The sequence below is a fragment of the Rattus norvegicus genome, chromosome 1 (genome assembly GCF_036323735.1).
Source record: "Rattus norvegicus strain BN/NHsdMcwi chromosome 1, GRCr8, whole genome shotgun sequence".
In the NCBI taxonomy this organism is placed as follows: domain Eukaryota; kingdom Metazoa; phylum Chordata; class Mammalia; order Rodentia; family Muridae; genus Rattus; species Rattus norvegicus.
The window spans coordinates 259,037,386-259,053,631 of NC_086019.1; the positions used below are offsets into that span (position 1 = coordinate 259,037,386).

A 16,246-nucleotide genomic window follows, 5' to 3' on the forward strand; every position below is an offset into this window, starting at 1 on the left:
AGGAAATAAAAATACCATTATCATGGCTTTACTCATAAATGACTTACTTGTAAATAATAACTGCGCAATCAGAGAGTAAAGAGGCAAATGAATTTATTGACTGTGGAAGAATTTCACTAGCGCTAATTTAATCTCTAAATGGAAAATGTTATCGTAAGAATTCATTTCACTTTACAGTCGAGGGCTCCACAGCAACTGTTTGGCATCTGCATTGATTATGCTGTGGCTTCCATTACATTGTAGTTTCTATGACTTCCTGCCTGGGGCTTCTGCTGCCTCACAGGGAGAGCACCTTTCCCGAGGTGGAACTGGAGCCCAGAACTCACACAGTGTCAGGATCTAGGCTGAAGGGTACACTTCCTCGCCCACCCTAACCCTTTCCTCCTGACCTAACTGGTATTCGTGTCTGAACTGGAATATCAGTCCCATAACATCCCTGTGGTATCTCTTTTATTGCACCTGCAAAAGAAGTTGAATCTGTTTGCCACAGCACAGAGGGCAAGGTTACAGTTTATTAGAAAACATACGCTTGCCCTTGACAAGGGAGGGTTTTCCTAAATGTACTTTCTTCCTTACTGTACTTTTTATTCTTTTATTTAAGATTTGAGGCTTTTCCTCTGCAAAATGTTAGTTTATTTTTTTTTTATCTTTCTGTTTTAATCAGGTGTCCGGATCTCTAGGAGACCAGGAACCTTCAGGGGAACTGAGAACAGAGCCTTGTATCTCTGAAATACAGGTGGAAATAAGGAGAGGTGGGTGTAGCATTTTCTGCTCAATTAGCATACGAGTTGCACGTAGAGAACAGCATTTGCTTAACTCTCATATAGCTCCCAGCCTTTCAATTTGCCCTGCCACTTAGATTCCAGTTCACATTTTAATCATTTGCAATAGCTTCCCAGACACACCACTTGGCTGCCCTTGGCCACTTATCTTGATTATAGATATAGTATATCCCACATTTGGAGGAATATTTTACTTATTACCTACTTCCTCTCACTATCGCCTGCCCATTCTGCCTAAAGGTTGTCTCTACCCATGCCAAGAAATTATATTTTAATGTTTATTGCTACATTAGTGTCACAGCCTTTCTTCTCTGTTTCAGTAATTGTCCAGAGCTGTAAATCAGATTTAGTAATGGAGGGGCATGTCTGGTAGCTTCCCTCATTGCAGATGGATGGAATGCTTTCCACACAACATTGTATAGACTGGGGAGGGAGTTGGGCATATATGCATAAGGAGACATTGTTATAAAATTAAGATCTAGATTATCAGCTCCTTAGGACACCAGGATGCCTCATTCTAGACAATGAGTTCTCTCAGATCTCCATTTTTGTGATGTTTCTAAGTTTAGCTGCAATGTGGCCATGCTATGGACCAGGTACTCTGTAGCAAAGTTTTCCTACCTTGGCTTGGAGACAGTTTTGTCAACCATATAAAAAAGTTTCATTCATCCAGATTGTCTCAAGGACCAGTCGCCTTCAGCTCCTCTAGAGCCTTGTGTGAAGCCCCATTATTCAATTCTCAGTTTATTCACCCAATAAACTAAACTAGCAATGAATGAATAGCCCTGAAATTTTTTCCATTTTAGTGTGGATTAACCTATTCTAGTTTGTACCCTCAAATGGATTGTGCCAGAATAGCCCCTTGGTTGCTATGTCTCATTGTTTATCTCTACTCAGTCACTTGCCTATTCCACCACCAAATAATCAACAATCTAACAATGCTTCCCAGTCTCCCATGCTAACCAAAAGGAAAGACACTTTAATTCTGAAGAAGAGTGCTCATAGCAGCAAAGATATGACATTTGATGGGGCCTGGAATATTTGCACCAATAGGTAGGACCTGCTCAACTACCAGTGAACTTCCCTTGTCTAGGAATATGACGTCTGACAGAAAGTGGGGAGTTAAAGCTCACAGTCTAGTGTCTTTATCTTCCCTTCTGAAATCCAACCTCCTATTACAGCTTGCTGGCAGCTTTTCCTCTTAATGGCACTGATTCCAACATAAACCACTAAATGCCCCTTCCTTGATTAACAAGGGGCTCTGCCACTTAGGTTTATGGGGCCATCAAAAAAAATCACCATCTTTGCAACAGCCATTCAAACATTCTACATTATAAAGAAAAGGAATTACGAATGATTACCCAAAATTACTACATAAAGAAGCATTTCAGTAGGTCATTCCTCTGTTTCTGCTCTGTTCATTATTACTGACTGGTTTGTCCACTGTGATTCTGCATGAGTATTTGTGGTTCAGCTCAGACTGATGTAGAATGAGCAAGGGACCTAGCTAGTTTGTCTTACTCACGGGCCATACAAATTAAAGGAATGATTGCCAAATGGGGCACAGATGATAGAAGCTCTGGAAGAATAATATGATACATCTGAAATGTATGAAACTCCAAGTTACCAAAATAAACAAGACGAAACATGCTTTTTAGGGATTTTTAGTTAATAGTTCAGATCTATTCTTTTATAATGGCCAGTAGAAATCAAATGGCTTGCATCAGACTTTGAACTTTAGTAAATGGCCATCAAATACTTCTCAGGATGAAATTCTATCTTGAAAGTATACAATACAGAGCACTGAGCCAGGAGCAGTAAGTTATACTTGATTCAGGCTTTTTTCAATATCAGAGTTTTGCTTTCCTACCCACCCTTTCTCCTTCTCTTATTCTGAGACATCGAACTCCAAAGAACATGGGTATGCCTTTTCTTTTAGCTGTTCATTCTCAGTGCACAAATAAATATGCATTACTGTATCCATGATTGGGAATAACGAAAAGAGAAAATGTTTTTTTCTCGATGCTTGTTGGAAAAAATAATGGAAGTCTCCACTAGCCAGGTGTTCAGCTAGAGTAGTCATGGAGACTGGCTCACAAATATAAATTTCTACAGGTTATGAATTATGCACTGGATTATTGTCAAAAGTAAAGTTTGTTGAGCACTTGACATGTGCAGTTTCTCTGCTGGGATCAGTAATGGTGACACCGTCCTGACATTGAGAACATACTCATAAATAGTATGTACGAGGAAGATGAGGAAGAAGATGGCCATAATAAGCATCATCAGAAAGAGACAAAAACAGATGAGTCCGACATGGGAGGTGGTAATGAGGTGAAGGCTTCTGGGAAGACGCCTCACACATGCTGGCATAAACTAAAGTCTTAAAATACAAATAGACAGGTGTGTAGAGAACTGAAGGATTTGGGGGCAGGAAGTAGTGTGAATAAGTTACACTTTATCCTGAACACTAACATTTCTAGTCCAATCCCAAATGTTGCTTATTTATACACAACTTTCCAACTCTCTCAGTGGTTCTGCAATGTCTGAGCCTGACTGCTAAAGAGGACTCTAAAAGCTGAAAGCATTTGTTTAAATTGGGACCTTGGCCACACCTTTGTTTCAACCTGTCCTTTATTTCTCCTCTATTCCGACATAATGTCAAATCTCTTGTTTCTGCAAAGAGAATACCAGAAACTTATCTGTCAGGTGTAGGCAGACCCTCAAGAGAAACCAGACAGTTTCCATGGAGCGTAGGAAAGATTATGAACAAAATAGTCCCTGTGTTCGAAGTTTGGCTCAGCTTAGATATAGAAATGAATGAATTCCAAAAGAGAGCACCCAGAAGAAAAGAAGCCCTATCCAGTTTCTAATGACACCCAGTTCTCTGCCAATGCTTGTCTTATGCCCCCATAAAAGCAGATAGGAAACTGAATTTGAAAACCAAAACAAGGTCAGTAAATTCCTGAAAGGAGACAGTTCATTTCCCTGGGAGTCTAAGCAAACCATGCTCTACGTCTCACCAGAAACATCCTCTGGCTTGAACATTTTAAGAAGGAGGCTGATAAACATCTGCCGAGCAATTAATAGCAGCAGCAGTGTGCAGTAATGGTCCCTGGGAAGGTTTCAGCAGTACTGCTTAGAGACGTGTTCTGTTGCAGGCCGTGGTTTATTTCCCTTTTCTATATGGGGCATGGGAGGACAGGGAAACTGAAATTCCATATCTGCACTAAACACGTTCTTCACCCATATACGAATACGTTCATTTCAATTTAGAAAACACCATCACAATCTACCCAGCGTTCAGCTAAAGTACCCGTCACAGGGCCCTGTTTTTCATGCACAAAAGGAAAATACCGTTTGTCAGACATGTAGACCCTTGGACTGATGTTCAAATAACTATTTTTACTTTTCTAACTGCAAAAGCTAGAGCTATGCCAGGATCAATTTCAAGTGAGAAACTAATGCCTATCCTCATAATTATTTGAAAGTCTCATTCTTGGTACAAATCCTTTGTTGCTCATCTCGTTATAAACATCTGGTCCAGAATGTGTGCACCTAGGGATACGGCCAGTTCTACACACTTGTATAAGCAAACAGCACTTTGGGGTTCAGTTATTCTTTCAGTTTTTGTCATTTTCCTCCTCCACAGAAACTAACGTTCCACATTGAGTCCACATCAAGATAGTTGCAGAGTCAGCCATGATTGATAGAAGCTTCATGATGCTGGCTCCTAAAGCTTGCACAGAATATGTCCCTATTAAATTGAATAGGAATGAAAGTAGGTAGCCATAGTGATTGGAAGATAAAGACTTTTCTCGCTCTTGTCAAGTTGTCCCAGGATAAGAACTCTTTTTTCCTGCCTGCAGCTGTGTCTTTTCTCCTGTTGTCTTGGCAACCTTGAATCTTACATATCCTTGGTACAGCTTCCCACCTTTCAAATGTTGGTATTGTTATGTGGATGTCCAATGATACATTATTTCTACAAGTGTTTCTTTCCAGAACCCTGAATCCTACTCCCAGACACCCTTCTGTGAGTGGACTGCAAGTGTGAAATGGAGGAAATTCTCAAGCCTTTTCAACTTTGTATTGCCCCTGGCCATCTAGAGCGACTGCAGCTGAAGGAATTTCTCATAGGTATAAAAAAATGAGGCTTCCACACGAGATTTGTATCTATGCATTCTTAGGAAGCTCTTGCTGCATCAGTTTCTCATAATTAAGCCATGGGCTACACCAGACTCATATATCTAATTACCTACTGTTTAACTTCCATTCCATACTAGCTCCCACAAGAAGGGCACCCACCGAACTGCTCCTTTTCGTATTCTACTTATATTTGAGATAGGGTCTCTACGACCCAACCCAGGGTTGCCTCGATCCTCCTGGCCACCTCTTGGATGATGGTGCTGAAGCATGTCAAGTGTACCAGAATAATGTGAGACATAGGTGAAGACATAATGACATATGTCATTATGTATGACATAATGACAGGTGAGATGAAACACTGGAACTAACGAACAGAGGAGAGCTGTGCAAAAAGGGGCAGGGTCAAAACAGTTGGCCTCAGTGTAGAGGGATTGAGAAATACAGCTAATTCTCTGTTTAGCGTGCCTTGGGATATTTCCCTCACTCCAACAGAGTCTCTAGGTACATGGATCAGAGGGAGTTTTCTGACAAACAAAGCACATTACAACAAAATTTACCACTTGCTGTCCGAATTCACTCAGAAGCTGAGTGGGCCTGTAAAGCAAATTTAGAAGGACGAGAGAGGAAACATATACCTTCAAGTGCAGAATTCCGACTGTAGTATCGGGTCCTAGAATATTCAGCCTCTAAATTTAAAACATGAGCAAGTAGCTCGAGGCTCTGTGGGAGAGGATGATGTGTGAGAGGTCGTGTGTCTCCTAAGCAAGTTCCATTAACGAATCAAGTGTCCTTCACATCTCTTGTCAAAGGCTTTTATGGCTTCTCGGACCCCACTGAAGTACAGATGGGTCACAGAGCATGGCCAACACTCTACCTCCATTCCCTATGTTCATTATCAATTGCATATGGCTATTTAGTTGATGCCACAGTGGGAGAAGAACGGGAGATAGTGGCAGTGTGATTAACCAGCTTCCAGACCCGGGAACCTCTTGGAATTGCCAAGAAGCTGATGAATGGACATGGAAAACTCTGGCCTCCATCCTCATTCATTTGGCTTCTATAGCAGCCCCCAAAGACTTTCCCCATTGGTGCTTCTGTCTTTGGAATAGGTTGTGAGTTCTGTTCTATCCAGTTTTTAAGAATCTCCCCAAATACTATCTCCTTTATAAAATATTCAGTATCATTTGGAACAAACAGAATTAATCTTTGCTTTTGATTTCTTAATTTACTTCAACTGATAATAATATAAGGAAAAAAATGAGAAAAGAGCAACTTTCATACACCATGCACTCTTCTAAAAATATTGTCCAAATCAACCCAATTTTCACAGAATCTCAAGGACTTACATCCCATCACCAACTCTATGGCATAGAATATTTAAATTTTTTTCTGGTGTGCATATTGAGTTCTAACAAAATTATGGAAAATAAAAATATGACTGTAAGAAAAGAAAGCAAAACAAATTAAAATATAAAATTGTAAATGCTTATATAGAATGTTAACTCTCAACATATATGCTCATATACTGGCTTATTAAGAAACTTCCTCCCACTTCTTATTCCTTGTCCATATTGTATAGCATATCTCTACCCAATGCCACCACTATACTTGCCCACACTAAATGAGATCATAAGTCTTATCATTACATCAACAATTTCTAGTTGGCATTTATGCTCCCTGAAGCTGGTGCTTGGCCAAAACAAGTAACTGATAAATATTGTTCTATGAATTGATTATTTGCATACATAGGGATATCTGTTTATAAATGTTTGAAATTACTTATTTTTATCAAAGGCATTCTCTATAGTTAGAATAAGGATACCCCCTGCCTGCTTTTCATTAGTCAGAAAATCAATAGCATTTATTTATAAAATTAGACCAAATCAAAGTTGACTTTATATTGCTCCTAAATATCTACTTCAACTCTACTACAGTAGCCTGGAACATAAATAAATCAAATTCTTTGTGCTATGAATGATTTGAGAACAAGCCTTTATAGAAAGATTTTGAAAAATGTTACCTGTAAGGTTAATGCTCTTTTTCACGAGGTATTTTGAAACAAAGCATGCTATCACCCGGGAGCATGCTCTACGTGATTTATTGAACTGCTTTCCAGGGACTAAGTAGAAACAATATCTTATTCTCGTGCTGAACTTGTTTCCCATTAGGGAAGAGTCATCGATCAAAGAAACTTTTAGGAATTATGCTCAACTTATAACTACCATCTATCCTGGAATTTAAGGAACATGATTTTCCTTCAGTACAGTGGCTGGCAAGAACTCCCACCATGAAAACTGACCTGCTGTTAGGTGAGCTGCGTGGACAAGAACTTGGACCCCAGGCTTCAGCTCAAAGTGCACCAAGTTTTGGTTGAGTTTGTGGATTAGAACTTCAGATATCTGAAAGAAGGGTTAGAGTTAGTGTCACCAAAAATCACCTTAATGACTATGAACAGCCACTCTGAGAAATACTTTGAATGTTCACCAAGGCCTGCTAGCATTATACAGCAAATGACAGAAGAGAGGGTCTGTTATATACAGGAAGTGAAGAGCGGGATCTTGGTTACATTCCAAACATTATGGTGTGGTTTACTTTGCTTCCTTCGTTTTCTCTAAACCATCTCCATGGCTTCTGTGGGTAAGAACTTTATCACTGTTGGATAATAAATGTTGGCAATAGCTTAATAAACAATGTAGGTGAAGACAATGCAGCCACAGTTTAAGCAGTGAATCGGTTGTTTCTACAAATAGGTATTTGTTAAACTACTTCTGAGGCTGGTATATGTTGATAAGGAACATGGGATTCTAGACTATTCAACCTGAGCATGGGGTCTGAGTAGAAATTACATACAGCAAGGTATTACAAAAAAAGGTAAAAGCCCTTTTTTTGTTTAGCATTTTGTGCCTTGCTAACAGATTTCGAGGGATTTCTGAAAGGCTCCAAAAGATATTCATACTACTTATTTTTATCTGCTATCTTTGCCTTGTTTTTAATATATTATTTTAAGCATCGAGTTTATATTTTATTTAATATACTATTAAGTTTCATTAGATGGATGCTGGCCATTATTCTTCTAGTTAGATTCCTCTGCTTCCCCTTTTTATTTCCTGTTTCCTCTCCTCTAGTAAGTTGCCAAAATGGCAGTGTTGAACCTTAATGATTAAGTAGGATCTGATGGCTTAGTTTGGAGTCCATTATAGAAGTCCCTAGTTGGCAATAGAACTTCAGTGCCCTGAACATAAACTTCTCTGCTAGACAAGGGGAGGGACAGATGATCCTCACACGCTGCCGATGAGCACCAGGAGTCGTTCTCTCAAACGTTGCCATTGTGAAGCCATGAAGAAAAGCAATTCTAAGTTAAAATTATGCTGAGTCCCACCTTGTCCTTCTGCGGAGATATTCATTTTTTATTAGCATGGGACAATTTTCTCAGAGCTCCAGGTTTTCAAGAAGAATAGATTTTCCAAGCTATTTCATCAAAGGTATTTTCTCTGTTATCTCTTATTACTACTCAATTAGTAGAGTTTGATAGGAAATAAACAACAGATTTTTAGTAAATGCCTATCACAATGGTTTAGGTTTTGAAACTTACAAATAAATGCAAACTGTTAATATGCATACACATAAAAACATACAAACTCAGGTATATGTGGACATATAATGAGAAAAGAAAACTTTAGTCCAAACATGAAAGACATCTGAGAAGCAATTAGAAAATTGACCTGTTTCCTAGAGACTATCAGAAACCTAATATAGAATTATGTATCAATAGTGGAAGGGCTTCCCACTTTCATCCCAGTGAAGTGATATCACTGTTTATTCCTGAAAATGATTATACTCAAGTGAGACATATAAATATCTAAATCAGAAAATATAATTTATCCAAACAACCAACTTTTAATTTATTATCTCCAGGAGAGTCCCTTGGGAAAGTAATTAGCTTCTTAGATGTGTGTTGGTTTTTATCATTACTTCATTGGCTTTGTCTATATCATTTACAAAACCAAGTCAGGTATGCAAAATTAATTTAGTAACAGAACATGTTTCATGTTATTTAACTTGCATCAAAAGACACTTGATAAGGGATATATACTCTGTGGGAAAGAATTATGCATAAGCAGCAAAAGTAGATGCAATTTACATTACATACAAGAATAACCTCAATTAGAACGGGGCATTTTGCTATTCACATAAATTAGTAGTAAACAATTTACAAATTTCAGCAATACTTTAAACCTCTCACCAGGTTAATTATGGAAATATTTACTCTGTATTGTCTTTATCAGATCCTGAGATGTTGTTTAAATATTTTAGTACATGATACATGCACTGAACACTTTAATTTGGTAATGTTGCATGTGTCTAGGAATTTTTTCTTATTTGTTGATGCTGCCATCCCCATGGAAAAGCATAGGGCTTGAAGAACATTACCAAGTTAATATTTGAGGCGTTGAGACTAGACTTCAGCTCTGTTTAGCTCTTAATCCTAGTTTAGCACAACTAAAAAAAATATAGGTTTCTCAAATCATTTACCCAAGAGGGGGAAAGAAAGATGTCTAGTTATATATTTTTCTGAGATAGAAGCGGTTCAGTATTTAATTCATTACACTGTCATTTCTAATCCATCTGTAACACACTCAAACTAAAATATACTGTCCCCAAGGCCACTGAGCAATGAGGGTCACAGGGATAGACATTCCCTAACATGCTCCTCATGAATGTATTCAGTCCAGTAATCTGTACAAATTGTAATATTTGAAAATTTGGACGACAGATAGATTACAGGAAGCTACAAACCTAAAGGAAGCATAGCCAGAGCCTAAGTGAGAAGGAAAAGCAGTTGCCTGAGAAAGACTCAAGTGAAATAATGTATGACTGCTCAGAGACGGGATTGCTGAAGCGAGATGAATGTACTTCTCTTGCTGTCCAGTGAACAGTGTGTCTCCTAAGTGAATTTCATTTTTCCTTCATACCATCATCCTTTTCTGCAGCTTTCCTTCACAGCCTATTTCCTATTCTACTTCAGCTAAACAATCATGGCTCGAGAAACAGCCTATTATTCTTGGTTTTTGTCTGTTTGGTAGGACATGTCTATGATGCAGATGAAGTTCATTTAAATTACTAGTTGAAAAGGCAATGGAGACTCAATACAGGAACTAGGAAGGATGTCAGAGGAAAGCCTTACTGTTGGAGAAACAGCAATTCTCCTTACCCAAAATATGAAGATTGAGTGTAACAATCAGAATCAACTCAGCTAGAGTAAAGTAACAACAGAAAATTTTCATCTGAACAAAAGAGGCATTTTTTCCCCTCATGTGTGGTATCAACCACTGGTAGGCAGGAGCTTCCTACCACACAGGGAAACAAACTGGAGGAGAAGCCATTTTAAATGTTTCCACTAACTATATCAGAGGAGAAAGGAAACATGCAAACACTTGAGTTCTTCAGGTTGGAAACCACATATAGCCCTCCTTCTCCCAATTCATTGTCTTAAATAAGTGTCAATGTTCTGCCTAGACAGTCGAAAATTATAGTTATAATCCTATGTGCCCAAAAGAATGAAGGCTATCAATATTTAATTCTCAGCAGTGGTGGGCACCATTCCAGCAACATATTCAACATCTAGAGTATTTTTAGTACAATTATCTGGGGGAAAATGCACTCACATGACAGGAATAAATATGTCTGTCATTGGAACTAGAACAAAAGGGACATTTAAGGAAGGAGTTAATTTTTCAAACAGTGCAAAGATAAGGATCTGGAACGGATGCCTGAGGTTGGGAGAGGGAAGCATTTGGATGGGGGTGTTAGAATGGATTACTCAAAATTCATTGTTTGCATATATGGAATTTTCAAATAACAAATAGAAATACTATTTAAATAAAAGAAAACGTTGACTTGCTTTCCCTATTCCATTCAAAAGTCTGTGTTTTCTTGGTCTTGATCCTGGAATTTATTCACATTCTCTTCAAGTTCCTTGAGCATATTTATCCCTGATATTTTGAATTTATTACCTTGTGCATGATCTAAGTTGCTTTCCTCAATGTACATTACTGTGGGAATACTATTTAACTTGGATGCAACATGTTGCCATGGTCTTTATTGTTTGTGTTTCCATACTGAACACTGGGCTTCTGGAGTGAGAGCATTAGTTGTGTCCTTTGAAATGAACATCTGCCCCACCTTTACTGAGTGGGCATTTGGATCTCTATTTGCTTGGACCCCAGCTTCTCAGGGTTTGCATCAAGCAGATAGTACTCACAGTTCTGTCTTAGGGCCACTCAGTGTGGATGTACAAATTGATTATCTGAAGTGTCCTAGCTTAGCAAGGGTGAGGCGAAGCTGCAGAAGACAGGAATGAATCCCCCATAGAGCTAAGAGGTTCCCACTGCAGATCCTCAGAAATCTATGAAAACATATATAGTCCTGTGTAATCCTCATGTAGCAGGCACTGTGGTCATAGCACAAATGTGTGGTGGTCTTCTACACATTATTTAAAATTCCCAAATAGCAAATACTTTGACAAATTTATCAATGACAAGTCTGACCTGGTCCAAAATAGTAACACTTGTACGTTTTAATTTTATTTTTGATATTATAATATTTTTCCTTTCCTGTTCCTTCTTTAAATCCTCCCACATAACGCTTTTGATCCATTATGATCAATTATTCATTGTCATAAATGTCATAAATATTGTCATTGCCTAAATATGACCTACTCAGTTTGTATAATGTTATTCGTATGCAGGACTGACCATTTAGCTTTGGATTACTAATTGGCATGCTCTTCCCATAATGCCATTTAAGGAGCTTGAAATACTATAAGTGTAAGCCCCTTCTTTCTCCAGCGAGGCATTGTCACCTCAGAGCATGGTGGTCTCTCCTCCCTCCAGACATGGCACATCCATGTCTATCACTCCTGAGAACTCAGGGAGAAGCAAGGGATGCAGGGCCGAGAGGGCATAACTTGGGCCAGACTTGAGCAAACTAGTCTTGGGATATCAGCGTGTGATCTTCTTGATGAGGGCACTGAGGGCACGAGAGCCTTCCCACACTCACTGGAAGTCTGAAAGCAAGATTGGTCAAGCTCTCCCAGATAGAGGGCACTTGATTAACCTGGTGATGGCATCCTGATAAGGGGTCAAGTGCTTCTCACTGGGAAGAATTCTCAATTTATTTCACAGACAGGAGAGTCCCAATCAATTAGCATTTCCATTCCCTGGGGTGGGGGGTGCTGTCAAAAGTGGCTCAGAAAAGAGATCCAGGTATACTTACTGTGGGCTTTCCCTCCCACTCTTCAAGAACCACTGGACAGAATCCATTCTCTTACCCTACTGGGTGTTCTGTTCAACTTCTCTATAAGGAATGGACCAGAACATGAAGAAAGCAGCTATGATCAGCATCCCAGAGTTCAACTGTCACATAGTGGGTTTATTTCTGTTGTTTATAGCCTCTGTATTTGTCTTTAAAGTCTATGTATTCTATTACACATTTATACTGATAACATTGGGAAGCTGCTTTAGTTTTACCAATGTTTCTTCCTCCTCTATGTTTGCTATGAAGAACTTAGTCCTCTGCTTTTACAATTATAAAATAGCTTGGGATGGGCTACTCTAACCCTGATACACAGAGGGTAGAAGTATCTGAAATGTTAGCAGCAGTGCTCTATCTACAGAACTGTAAGGATGAAGAGATCCCTCTTCACTTGACCCACATTGGACCCAAAACAACTGCAAACCTACTGGGATGATCAGACAACAGGCCTAGGCTTTAGAGTGGAGTTAAACTCAAGTTAACCAGAAGCCAGGACTTGCTGTAGCCATCCACACTTTCCTATGTACTGGCCCTATTCCTGCACAAGCTTCCCATGTGGTCACAGGGAGAGCAGAAGGAGAGAGGAAAGAGGAAATAATTTGGTGATGCTTGGGATTGGTTCTGAATTTGTCTTTGCCTCAACTGTATCTCTGTCTTTTCCATTAAATGACTTTCAAAGCTAACTACCATTCCCTCAGTGACCAAGTCAGAGAAACACATCAACAACGGAAACTACAGGGTATTAGTGAGCGGCATGGAGTCTCATATCTTGGCCTTAGAAGACAATTTCATCATTGCACTGTTTTTTGTCAGGGAAACAATGCTCTCCATAACTAGGATACAAGTTTCACATAGGTTTTATGTGGATACTGGGTTTACTTCGACTGGAACTCTGTGAACAAGCTACAATATAACCGGTTTCTTTAATCATGTTACAAACTCTAGCGTAGTATCTTGCTTTCCACTGAAATGACAGGAGTCCCTTTTCCTCCCTAAACCATGATAACTAATTCGAGCCGCATTCTCACCAATCTTCCATGTCCTTGCTGTTTCTGTTTGTTTCTCTACTTTCTGAAAGTCAATTCACAAACCATCTTACTTCCTCAGTATCAGCATTTCTTCTTCCAGAAGTGTTTTTCACTACTGCAGTCTTAGTTTTCTTATTTCCTTATCTTTTTCTATCATAAGACAACCATAAACATAACTGTTACAAATTTATTGAACTCTCCTGGCCAAATACTTTCTTATGTCATTTCCTCAACTGACAAAAGTACCTATGGGATCACAGTGACTTTAGCTAAATGACTTATTTTCTTTTTTCTTTTTTTTTTTTTTTTTTTTCGGAGCTGGGGACCGAACCCAGGGCCTTCCGCTTGCTAGGCAAGCGCTCTACCACTGAGCTAAATATCCCCAACCCGACTTATTTTCTTTTGTCTGTCATTGCCTCGTTTGTATGATAGAACCACAATAGCAGTGACAAAGCTGGAAACCTGGCTTACATCTAAACCTGTGGCCTCTTCACTAAAAGGAAGACCTCACTGAAATGCATACCACATTCTAAGTGGCATGGCCTTTGAAGACGTCACCTGGTCTCAGCTCTCTGACTAAACACTGATTCTCCTGTCAGGGTTAATTGTACACCACTAGTCATCCCAGAACTATTATGGTGGCTAGAAGTTTGAAATATCTTCTGAATAACTCACCTGCTCCAGGTCCTCTGGGGACCTTTTGTTTTCTCTAGCTCCATCTTGATAGGGCAAAACAAAGAGCTCAGCAGCAGTGGGTAAGCCAGGTAACACTGCCACCAGGATATGCTGGCTGGGAATCCCTGTGGCCTGTGAGGGAGGGAGAGAGACCGGGTGAATCCTTTGGAGAAAGATGACAGATGAAGAGTCAGGTGGAAGGCACCAGAAGATGTGGAAGTCACACAGGAGTGTGAGGAGTGGTGACTTAGGAGCAGAGACCTGGGTACTGCAGGGATGAGGGGAGAGAATGAACATCAATGGCTCACAAGTTGAGTTCCCACTGAGAAATAAGTCACACCACTTAGTAACTCCTCCAGAAAGCTTAGGGAGCTTAGAGGCTGTGATTGTAAGATCCCAGGAATGAGAATCATGGCACTCAACCCAAGTTTGTAGCTTTATCACCTATTGCTCATGAGAGTCTAGGAGAGATATCCTGGTTGCTTTCTCTACACAATGAGGGTACTAATTACCTTCTCTTGGGATTGGAAAAGAATAAAGTTTTTCTTTAAAAAAGAAGACACAGAAATATAGTTAGGTACTGTGTGCTATGTGCTCTTGCAGCTATGTGCTGACAGATGTGGATCTGGACCCTGAGCTTTTCTTACTAATTATACTCACCATTGAAGATACTTAGACAGGGTTCTCTTTCCTTATTATGCAGTCACTGATTTTTCCTTTACGAATGACCAAGGCATGAGCTCAGCTGCATGACTGCCACAGATCTCCATGTCCTTCTTGAAGCAGAATCAGCTTCATAGGGGTAAGGGCCATGTGTTTCTGAGGACTGTGCTCACCCAACAATAAAGGCATGAATATTTAGATCACAAATGTTAAGATACTAAACTGTTTAACTGAACTTCCTCTGGGCTCCAGCTCTGACTTCTCCTTCCTCTGCTACGGGTCTGTTCTCCATGAAGCTATTCAAGGACAGAGAATTCTGTTTGTGTCTGGTGGAGAGAAGGTACTGTGTGTACTCACTTCCACCAGAGACTTTTTGATTACTCGGCTGATGTCCCTCCTCCACTCCGGGATGTCAGGGTTGTAGTCATCCAAGTTTGGAGAAAAAGCCAAGCGAAGAGAGCGGAATTCCTCTGTGGATGTAACAGTAACTTCATCACTACAAGTTAAACAGTTCCACAATGCACTCTAAACACTGTTTTACATACAAACACTTCCGTACTCGCCATAATGACCCTTCTTGAGGGCAAACACTATCCTGTCCCTGTTAGCCCTTCCTTTGCTAAACTGAAGTCACAGACTGTGGCCCATACCTACGTCTGCAGCCTTTGCCCACTGTCCTCAGCACAGACTTTGGAATCCTGGACAGTAAGTGATAGGAAGGCCCCATATGCATGACAATGTTATGATGCCAAAACATGTGTACTCTAACTGGGGTCCTCATTCATCCCACTGCATACCTACAAGACTATTCTAAGCTATTTCACATTTTCCCTGACTAACCGTTCTTCCTCAGCATTTGTTTTCATTATATTTCTTAATGATACCACCGTATTAAGAATACACTCTTATTGTTTTATGAATATACAGTAATTAAGATATTACGTACTTTTATTCATTGACATAATTATTCTACAGCTAGCAGTTTTTTGCTCATAAGCTTCATAGGATGGCATTTCTCATTCCTAATATCAGGAATAATTTAGGTTTCTCTGCAGTCCCTGGGTTAGTATTGATCCTCCAGGAAGTTGTATGGTGATTCAACTAACAATAATCATACAGAGGAATTTTCTGGGAGGAAATGGGAGGAGCTCAGAGGAGGCATGAAGAGCATTTAGACCAAGGCATGCAGGACAGGAATCAGCTGGCAGAGGAACCCCTGTATTCCAAAAAAGGGTCAACTTTGGTCTTCTGTGTCACTGTGCCATAAGCTGGCATTTGTTCCAAGAAAGTGAAGCTAAGACCCAAGGTTGTCACGAGCTTCAAATCACAGTGTCAGAGTGTATTTTTATATCCTCAATCTCTCTACCTCATAGTGTATGGCACACAGAACTTGCAGATTACAGTATCCTCTCCCCAAATATGCCAGGTGCTCCACATGGCACTTCGAATGAATGCACTTTTCTTTTGACAGTCTGTTTCATCCCATATGACATGGTATAGCCCCTCTCTGCTGCCTCATGGTCTGCAGTGTTTCCAGCCCGCACACCTTGTACTGACAGGGCCCATCCTTCCCACTGTTCCTCCATGATGCCTCCACTCTCCATAGCTAATGCCTCAGCTCCCCCATACCACAGCAGG

At 39.8% G+C, this 16,246-nt stretch overlaps 1 protein-coding gene across 12 annotated transcripts in view; it reads right to left on the reverse strand.

The window, feature by feature from the left end:
- The window catches only part of Sorcs1 (sortilin-related VPS10 domain containing receptor 1), a 513,725-nt gene that overhangs the window by 15,379 nt on the left and 482,100 nt on the right, over nt 1–16,246 (reverse strand). For all 12 annotated transcript variants that reach the window (XM_006231521.5, XM_006231519.5, XM_006231520.5 and 9 more), the window contains 3 exons: nt 14,966–15,078; nt 13,946–14,077; nt 7,228–7,327 (listed from right to left, as the gene is read on the reverse strand). In XM_006231521.5, the coding sequence (XP_006231583.1) occupies nt 7,228–7,327; nt 13,946–14,077; nt 14,966–15,078 (345 nt within the window). The remainder of the gene's footprint in view (nt 1–7,227; nt 7,328–13,945; nt 14,078–14,965; nt 15,079–16,246) is intronic.